The sequence below is a fragment of the Loxodonta africana genome, chromosome 15 (assembly GCF_030014295.1).
Source record: "Loxodonta africana isolate mLoxAfr1 chromosome 15, mLoxAfr1.hap2, whole genome shotgun sequence".
Lineage (NCBI taxonomy): Eukaryota > Metazoa > Chordata > Mammalia > Proboscidea > Elephantidae > Loxodonta > Loxodonta africana.
Window position 1 is genome coordinate 19610059 of NC_087356.1, and position 10510 is coordinate 19620568.

Here is a 10510-nt window from a genome sequence, read left to right on the forward strand (position 1 = left end):
GTAATCTGTTACTTCCCTAATAAGGCCCATAATTGTGAGTATGGTCTGTGAATTGTGTGTGGCCGCTGCAACGAATTATCAAACTCAGCAAGGAAATGGAATGCTGTGGGAGGGATGGTTGGTGTCAGAACTGGTAAAGATGGCGGAGAGAGGAGGCGTGTCTGACCTCCACCTCATGGGAGTCAGCCTTTTGCTGTTGATCTTGGCTTTTCTTGCCCCTTATAGGATTGGAGGAGGTCAGACACTGGCCCCACGCCATTTTTACGAAAGGTGTGTAAAAGTAAAAGTGCTGGGATGTTGATGATTAAATTATATCTCAGGTCCAACACTACTTCTGTATTCCTACTCCCTCATCTACTTTATTCCTTGGCTGGAAATATAAAATGAAAACACCAACGTGGCACGCAAGTAGACACAACATGTCATAAGCCAACTTCTAAGAGAACCCTCAGCCTCACCCACACCCACCAAGCCTATTGACTGTTGTTTCACAAACTGTTTGAACGATGTTAGTAACATGGTTTCTAAACCACAAATGAGAAAAAGGGTAGGGATGGCAAGGGAGCCAAGGATGCCACTACAGGTAGGCATACTGACAGTAAGAGAGGGGATGAGCTACTAAAAGACAAAAAACTTGCAAAAAGCACAGCTGACTAGGCTTACAGAGTAAAGGGGCCAAGAGCCAGCTGGCCATTTTGAATATTCTAATACAAGAAATAAGGTGCTATTCCAGAGGGATCTAGCAGGATAGCACTGGAAAGGCCAAACGAAACAGCAGAACATGACTTAGAGGCTCCAATTCTTCCCCACAAACTCCCTGAGGAGCCTTGAGCAAGTCATTTCAACTCAGGTATGAAGCGAGAATTTAATTGTGAGGTTGAAACAGCTCATGGATGCTGTCTGCCTTGTAAATCCTGAAAATAAATAATACCTTGTTATGTGATGTGAGACATATACCAGTGGAGGATGGGTGGCACTGAATTCTCAATTTGTCAGGTGCTGTGCTAAAACAAGAATGGAGCCCTGGTGGTGCAGTGATTAAGCGCTTGGCTGCTAAACTGAAAGGTTGGCAGGTTTCAAGCCACCAGCTGCTCTGCGGGAGAAAGATGTGGCAGTCTGCTTCTGCAGAGCTTATAGTCTTGGAAACCCTATGGGGCAGTTCTACTGTGTCCTAAAGGGTCACTTTAAGTTGGAATTGACTTGATGGCAATGGGTGCTAAAATGATTTACCGATACTATCTCATTTCTGCTTTTTAATAGCCCGTTAAGTAGACAGCAGGATGAATCTCATTTACACTAACTCAGGGCACGTGGGCTAGGGGACTCACCAGGGCCCCCTCGTCAGTAGGGGGCAGAAGTAGGGTCCAACCCCAAAACCCGTGTTTTTTCTGGTACCGGCACGGCAGCCTTCACCCTTAGTAGGGAAAAGCAACCTCTAAGTTTTTTTGGATGTAGGCACAACACGAATAACGGTTTAAATTTTTATATGGGGTAAGATTATTTTTCAATAAATCAGTATTTCAACCAATCAGTAATCATTTACGGAAAGCCTATTATGTGCTCAGCACTCTGCCAGGCCCTGGGTATAAGTCAATCAACCATTATTCCCACACCTCGAAGGGCAGATGGGCCAAGTTTCTCTGAGCGTCATGCCCTATCCTCAGGGTAGGATGCAAATACAAAATAAACAACACTTATCTGAACAAGCAGAGGTCTCTGGGTAGAACAGGCATGAACCCACCCAGCAGCGCTGTGGAAGAAAGGCCTGGCAATCTGCTTCCATAAAGATGGCAGCCAAGAAAACCCAATGGAGTTCAGTTCTACTCCGTAACATATGGGATCACCATGAGTTGAAATTGATTCCACAGCAATAGGCTTTTTTTTTTTTTTAATTCAAAAATCAGTATTCAAGGCCAGAGTCAAAGCAATGCAATGAGAAAAATAAAAAGGAAATACTGAAAATGAAATAACAAAGATATCGTTACCAGACAAACAAAGGAAAGACTATTTAAAAAATTAACCTAATAATTAAGCCTTAGGCATTTATGAATGGACCACAGGGAATATAGCTCAGAATGAAAACAACCAGATTTTTAAAAATCATTATTTCAGTACACTGAGGAGCCAAAGACATACATTTTAGAAGCCGCCCGTATTTTTTCTAATCTCTTCCATCACAAGTGCTAAATGATAAAGTTAAGTCAATATCCATTTCACCTCTTCCCTTGTAAGCACAACCTTGATATTAAAAAAAAATTCAACTACCTTTTGAGAGTAGCACACGTAACAATTCATAAAGTATTAAAAGTGTTAAACACTTAAGCACAATTTGCTATCATGCAAGATGCTGTGTATTTTGGATAAAGATTACCTGAGAAAAGGAAACAAGCCTGTAGTTATAAAACAGTTGCTGCTTATCCTGGTGAACTCCTACGTAATCAGCATCAAGTATCCTACTAAGACCCTGGCCAGACTTCCTTTCCATGACATGGGACCCATGTCAAACTGTGATGATAATCCTTCATCCAGACCATGTGTACGGAAAACACATTTTGCTCCACAACACATTACTTCCACTCCGAAGTCACTAAAAGCCCTGGAAAATACCTAAAAACCACCATCAATGTTTTCGTTTCAAATATTGATTAAAAAGAAACGTTTCTAAGAATAAGGTACCGAGTTTATCAATACGACTTGGTCTTAAAAAAAAAAAAAAAATCAGCCAAATTTACTTAAGAGAAAACAAGCCAAAACAAACCAGCGTACACATGCACACACATGTACACAACTCCCTGTTCGGCTCTAATTATCACCTTGTTGAATTTATTAGGATTTTGCTGTTAGGTTGTATATGTGTTCGGTCTGGTAGTATGAACCGTGCCAATACTGGAGCTCATCAGGACAGCCACCTCCAACTCAAGTGTTAGGACTCCACTAGAAGAACACTGCAGCTACTGCTAACTGTTAATACGGGCAGCCCCCGGTTACCAACGAGATCAGTTCCTGTGTCTTTAGGTCAAGTCTCTACGTAAGTCAGAACAGGTGCATACGGTTCTTATTTAGCCTTAGTTTAGTAAGTTGGCATCGGCTTGATGGCAACGGGTTTGGTTTGGTTTAATGCAAGAGGGAGCCGTGGGGATGCAGTGGTTAAAGCAATGAACTGCTAACAGAAAGGTTGGCAATTTCAAACCACCAGTGGCTCCATGGGAGAAAGATGTGACAGCCTGCTTCAGTAGAGATTTACAGCCTTGGAAACCCTATGGGGTCGCTATGAGTGGGAATCCACTCGACAGCAGGGGGTGGGTTAGTACAAGACAAGACTCAAAGCCTTTTCAAGGATTTAAAAGCTGCACATGCAGCAAGTGTAGGTGACTGTGAGGAAGAATGTGTTCCAAGTAGGCACTGGTTCAGTCGTTTCAAAGCGAGGGCAAATTTACATAATACTAAAGGGCAAGGAGAAGTTGAGAGTTGTTGGTAAGTTGGAGGTTCAGAACCCAGGGACTTACTGTATTGTGATTTCTGCAGAGATTCTCCTGCAAAAGCAGAAACACAGGTCCTGGCTTACAGAGCTCAAGATCTCCTACATCCCAGTTCCTCTAACAGTGACTGGAATCAAAATGGTTTTGAGTTGTCAGTCACAGAGACCAACACATTTCCATAAAATACACCAAGGACTTCATGTGAACGTGGTTTCTGAGAAAGGGGCTCATATATACCCTAAGTTAACCAGAGATAACAACTGTAATTATTAGGTTAGTTAGCAGGAGCCAAACAGCATTTTTAAAAATTTAAGTCCATTATGTTATTCAATAGATATTTAGTAAAGCAACCACAATATGCACAATGGTACTGGGCCAACAACTAGAAAATGAGGCAGTTGAGAACTAATCCTGAATTCAAAAAGCTCATATTCTGGTCCAGAATCTGGCTGGGTATAAGCCCAACGCTAAATGGTGATAACTGCTATTCAGTGTGGAGATAAATACCATAAAGAGTAACCTATTTGGACTTGGAGAGTGGGGAGGAGGGGAGGTCAAGGAAGACCTCGAAGGAATGGCTCGGGGCTGGATGGGGGAATGAGCAGAGCTTTACTTCTTGGTGACAGGAAGGGAGAAAGGTGAGAATTCCAGAATAAAGAGCAAGAGCTACACAGACTGCTGAGCCAGAATAGTGTCTGGTATTCACACTGATTCACTTTTTGTATCTTTTTAATTGGTTAAAGGAACAAGAAAGCAGAGGATGAGCTATGGCCAGAAAGCAGGGAATGCTTGCTAACATCCACGCAGAAACAAACCCAGATGACTATCAGCAGATGGAGGTCTAGTCTGGGCCAGCTAACTACCGGTGCTAACTCTCTGTGCAGCCTGGTAGTAGGCACCTAACTTCACACAATGACGTGTCTGGCTTCCAAGATCCTGAAGACCCTTTCCAAGTTTTTTTGTTTTGTCTTGCTTTCAAGATTTTCTGATGAGAAGACCAAGATTCCGATTCTGCACAATCAACTCTATGTTTTTAAATATTTAAGGATTCTACTCATGTAGAGCAAAACACAACCCTTTTTAAGGCTAACGTAAACAGAATTAATCAATACTTGCTATACTGAGCTGAATTTCCACGATGAATGTAGATGTGACATTCCAGTAATAGCCAACTCTAGACTTGCACACATGCACACTGCACACAGACACAGTTATCTTCAAGTGTACCACAGAATTCTCAAACCCAAATTTATTTAAAATTACTTTAATTCAGTATGTGCCTAAGTATTTTCAGGGAAGATGAGTGAAGTAGAAAACAACTATGGCAAAGGCAGACTACCACCAACTCAGAAGAACTATGGACAACATGACTGGCAGAAACCATAGCGGCTTTGAAGTCAGAATGACTAAGGGTGGACGCCCCTACCCCTTTTGAGGCAGTACCTCACAGCAGTGAAAGCACAGACTTCTTTCTGAACCAGGCAGCCAGGAGTTCAAATCCCAGGTCCTTCAGTTACTAACAGTATGACCTTGGGCCAACTAACATGTCTGCGCTTCAATTTCCTCTACAACTGAAGATACTACCACCTACTTCATATAGTTGTTGAGAAGACAAAAATAAGTAAACCAAACCTGTTGCCCTCAAGTTGATTCCAACTCAGAGTGACCCTATAGGACAGAGTAGAACGACCTCATAGTTTCCAAGAAACGCCTGGTGGGTTTGAACTACCAACCTTTTAGTTAGCAGCCAAAGCAGTTAACCACTATGCCACCAGGGTTTCCAGATGAGTAAAGTACTATAAAAAAATTTTGCTGTCTTGGGCAAGTAACTTAAACTTCCTCATCAGCTAAATGAGTAAACCCTTCTTCACCTGGTTATTTGAAAATTAATGACTAAGCCTTTAACAAACCTACCTCAGTGCCTTGTAAAGAGCCATAATGGACACCCATTTTCTGCTTGGCATTGTACTGCAAGCTTTACACAGGCTGTCTAATTTAATTTTCACGTCAACTCCATGAAGTAGGTGGTATTTATTCACTCAGGTGAAACTTGCCTTAGATCATAAAGTGAGCAAACGGCTAAGCCTTGAACCTTAAGTATAAGCTAAAAATGCATTTAACATGGGGTCCTTGATTGGACGCTGGCTGAAAGAAACAGCTAGGAAAGACATTTTTCAGACAACTGAGACTGAGTGTTAAAGACATCAGGGATTATTCTTAATTTTGTAAAATGTGATAATGATATTGTGGTTTCACAGAAGTGTTTCTTTTGAGAAGCAAGCTTAAGTATTTAAGTGTAAGAGTCTCGATATTTGTAATTTATTTGAAATGGCTTGGCAAAAACATTCAAGCTTTTTTTTTTTTTTTTTGGAGAAATAGGAAACCTTTCAATATTAGGAAAAATGTGACTGAGGGCAAAACTGCAAATCCATTCCCAGCAAGAAGTGTGGCAGAGGAAAGTCACGGTAAGAGCAAGTAGAAAGCTGAACGGTGTCCTAATGTCTTCTGAGTTGTTCTGTCTGCTAATTTCCAAGCCATTCATTTTCACGATCAAATGCTTTCAAAGTACAAAGTATGATTAAAAAAAAAAAAACTTCTACTTCTCTGTACAAAAAGAAAAAAGGAAACCCTGGTGGTGTAGCAGTTAAGAGCTACATCTGCTAACCAAAAGATCAGTAGTTCGAATCTACCAGAAACTCCTCGGAAACTCTATAGGGCAGTTCTATTCTGTCCTATAGGGTCGCTATGAGTTGAAATCAACTTGAAGGCAATGGGTTTTGTTTTTTTTTTTTCTGGTACAAAAAACACTTTCAACAGTTTGTTGCTGCTCTTTTCCAATTAATTTTAAAAATCTGTAGAATTGTCAATCTTAGCATGCATGTCTATCTATTGTGGGCTCAAAGGAGAATGATCAGAGTCTTCTCTACCCAGTAGCTGTCTTTTAGCACCATCAATGAGAAAAGCAGACATGCCTTCTTGAATTGCTGTATATTTATTAGAGGAATTTTACAGTGGGATCCGAAAGAAATTAGAAGACAAAGTATCTTTTTTAAATTAAACACGATTTTACCAGTTGGAAGATTGTTTTACTGCATTCTGATGCTAAATCTAACAAATAATTAAATATTTGTACTTTTTCATAAAAATCGTAAGTATGTATACACTACCAAGAAAATCTGTTTTACCTAAGGTACAAATACATTTCCTCTAGGTCTCCAGTTTGATGTCACTAATTCTCTTTTATAAGTAACACACCCTGACTACTTCCAAAAGGTATTCGAGGGATTCCAAACAAAATCACTACAGGGGTAAACAGAAGACTAAAATTCACAGAGATGAAAGGGTAAACCAGTCTAGCAAAAACCCGGGCTAATATGGCTCCTGTAGTCAAGCAATCATTTTAGCACTGAGCTTGCAGACAGTATGGGGGGAAAAATAAATAATAAAACCACCAACAACAAAAAAGCAATTACAGAAAGCTCTGTAACTCACAGAGAGAAACCTTCCTGGCACTAACATTAAAAAGCAATTTTTCAGATCCTTGAACAACATAACCGACAGTGTCTACAATGACAGTTCACAGCCCGCTTTCTTCCTCGGTATTTCAGGTCTTATGCCAAGGTCATCATATTAAAAGTAACTGAGAGAAAGCCATTTCTGCAGTAGGCTAAGCCCCAAGGCTTTCTAACTGAAATCAGAACCTGTCTTCAAATATCCATTGTCTCAACAGGCTTCTGACAGCCAGCTGCATGTTGAACTAGCTCTGAGAGCATGGAATAGAGATATTTATTTCTCTGCTGATGATCCAACCAGGAATCCTTTGGCTTTAGATACCAGATGGGGCAGGATGCCACCAAAAGGAAGAGGCCTGGCCTGTTACTCATAAGGAATGGAGCAAAGGAAACCTGATGCAGTGTGGTCTAAGAAGACTCCAAGATTTCCCAGCCCAGAGCTTGGCCACATCCCTCCTGGCTACTGTGTCCTTCACTGCTACTTGTGTACATGGATACAAAGGAGGACTGATAAAATACCTGTTTACTGGTCTAGTCCGAAAGGGGGCAAGGCCCAGCCGCACATTCCTTCCCCTCCATATTTCAGCCAGAAAAGGACAGCTTTTTCAATATTACCATTTCAAGACTCTGTATACGAAGGTAAGGCAAAAAATCTACAATGAAAAGACCAGCAGATGTGGTGGGACAACCGTGACATGCACACCAGGCAGGATCCTCTCCAGCGATGGGTGTCTAGGGCCAGTAGTTACTGCAGACAAAGCTCCCTGGGGACCCACAGGAAGGAAATTCCCTTTCCCAAACACCAACCCTCTAGTCTGGCAACAGCAAACGCCAAAGGCTAAAGGGGCATTAAGCAAAACAGCGAGTTGATCTTGGAGTAGAGTGTAACATTCTGCCTGTGACCTGCTTCAAGAGGAGACCTCGCCTTCATGCCTCCCTCTAGCCCAGCACTGAGTCACTTCCCCTCCCTGCACTCCTCCTGAGTCTCAACGCTTGCCTGGGGCAAAAGAACCCCGGCGTCGGAAGCTTGCTGCCCGCAGCCCTACACCCCCGCGCCGACACGCGCGGGACCTCCCTTCAGGCGCGCGGCTGGGGACCGGCTGGGGACCGGCTCTCCGCTCCAAGCGGGCGCCGCCACTACCTTGCCTAATGGCAGCTCTGAATGAAAGAAGCCGAGGCAGGCTTCGGATTTATGAATGTGCAGGGGAGGAGGGGAGGAATATCATGTGACAATAAAGAAGAGCGTCTTATTCACAAAAAAAAGTGGCTGGTGGCGGGCAGAGGCACTGAGCGGCAGTCGTGGCCGCGATGCGGTGACCGCTGGGACCCGAGGCCAAAGATCTGAGGCACCGGGCCCAGTGGTCCTGCCCCACGATGTACCCGCGATTGCAAACGCATCGGGCAGGGGAGGGAAAAAGCCAACCGGACCCGGCCGCTGCGAGGCAGATGGGAGCTGCGCCTTGGTCCCGGGCTGGCAAAAGGTACCGGTCCCACGCAGGACGACGGGTCTGCCCGGGAGCCCCCGGGCGGAGCGCCCCGAGCTTTGTTCCTCTCGGGCTCGCGGGCTGGGCACGCTCGCCCCGGGCGCGCGCACACACACGCACACACATGCACACACACAAACACACGCGCGCGCGCACACACACGTACACACACTCGTTGGCAGCGCGCTGCCCTACACGCTCCCACCCCCGCCGCACACGCTTCCGATCCGCCCCGACCCTGCGGGGCGCGTGTCCCGGCCCACAAGCGCGTGCACACACACTCACACGCGCCGCGGGACCCCTCGGGCGGTTCCAGCACGCCCGCCCGCGCGGGGACTCGGCGCATGCAGACCCCTGCGCAACCCAGTCGTCCCCTCGCTCCGCGGTGTTTTTTATGAATGAAAATGTGGTATGCAAATGAGAGCGATTCAAGAAAACGAAATGGCGGAGCCTGGGCCCCAGAGGGCTCCCGAAGGGACCGCCGGGCGACCGGCGGGGCGGAAGAGTCACAAAGTGACCCTGTAAAAACCCACCGACCTGGGGAGCCGAAGCGGGGTTATCAGGTCTTGCGCTCCGGCCGCCCATGATTTCGGGGACAGGAGGCTGAGAAGTCCCCGGAGAGGGCGCGGGGACCGCCCCGAGGTCACCCGCGCGCCCTTGGCCCCAGCAACCGCCCCCGGACCGCCGACCCTGGGTGCACCGCCGCCGGCTTGTGGCAGCTTTTGTCCCCCTCCCCACTCCAACAACAAGGGGGGAAATCTCGCGCCTCAACCCGACAGGCCAGCGAGTCGCTGCACCCCACGCCAAGTTCACCCCACGAGCGTCCCCGTGCGCGTCCTCAGCCCCAGCCCCCCATTCTGCCCTCGCGGGGCACCCTCGTCCCACCCCGGGGCCAAACTTACTCGTCCGGGTGTGTTTCTTCGGTCATTTTCTTGTTCACCTAGACGCCTGTCCCGCGGCGGGCAGCTTCGCTCCCTTCATCTTCCTGTCCGCTCACCCCCTTTCTTCACATCTCCGGAGATCGCCCGATTTGGGGAGGGGGGGGGCGGCTAGAGATGAAGGGGCGCCGCAGGCAGAAAGGGAACGAAGGGCGACCGGAGCGCGGGGTGGCGCTTTGGGGGAAGGGGTGCAAAGGCAAACTGCCGGGAGAGTGAGCGCCGCAGCGAGGAGGGGCGCCGCGGAGGGGCGAGGCGGGCGGAGGCTCCGGGGGGCTCGGCGCGGGCGGAGGGAGAGAGATTTGGGCAGGGGACGGCGATGGGGGGAGAGGAGAAAAACAAGCGCGCCTTGGAGCCGCGGGGACTGCTGAGAGGAGCAGGAGAAGAGGGGCCGGCCGCAGGCGGGGGCTCGGTCCGGGGTCGCCCCCGGGAGGCCGGGCCAATCACGGTTCCGGGGAGCGGTCGGAGGCCCGGGGAGGTGCGCCTGGGAGGCGGTGCAGGGCGCCCCGTCCGAGCCCCATCTCTCGACTCCGCCGATTTACTCCATATTGGATTCTCACCGCCGCCAACAGGAGGAGGAAGTAGGGCGGAAGCGATGACGTCTTCCCAGCGGCCAGAGGTGGTGGAGTGCAAAAAGCTTCCTACTTGCGACCGAAAAAAAAAAAAAGAAGAAAAAAAAAAAAAAACTTTGTCCCGCCTACTGAGCATGCCCGGCTTCCTTTCCCCCTCCCTCCTGGCTTCCACTCCCGGAGGAACCCCGGAGCGGAGTTGTTTGCGTCGCGTTTGTCTGGCTCCGGATCCTCCCCAATCAGTGCTCCGGGTTTTAGGAAGCTCAGAGGAGGGAGAAGGCAGGAGCACAGGGGGACTCGCACACATCTGGCTCCTGTTTGGTCTCCTCCCTCCTTCCAAACCCCAGGATTAAAAAAGAGGAGAGGGGCTGGGAAAGGGAAGGCAGAGGTATGGGGTTAAACGGCAGGAGGACCGACTACCCTCATTGTGGGAGGGAGGGTGGGGGCGGCGCAGGTGTCTGAGGCACCCCACCAGAAGGGGAGGGAAGGAGAGTGAGGAGAGCCTTTGCCAAGGTTCTGAATGGCAGTGGC

At 47.4% G+C, this 10510-nt stretch overlaps 1 protein-coding gene across 1 annotated transcript in view; it reads right to left on the bottom strand.

The window, feature by feature from the left end:
• The window catches only part of SPRED2 (sprouty related EVH1 domain containing 2), a 135421-nt gene extending 125386 nt beyond the window's left edge, over positions 1 to 10035 (bottom strand). The window contains exon 1 of the mRNA XM_010593617.3: positions 9378 to 10035. Within this exon, the coding sequence (XP_010591919.1) occupies positions 9378 to 9403 (26 nt within the window). The 5' untranslated portion in view covers positions 9404 to 10035. The remainder of the gene's footprint in view (positions 1 to 9377) is intronic.
• Positions 10036 to 10510: the final 475 nt, after the last annotated feature.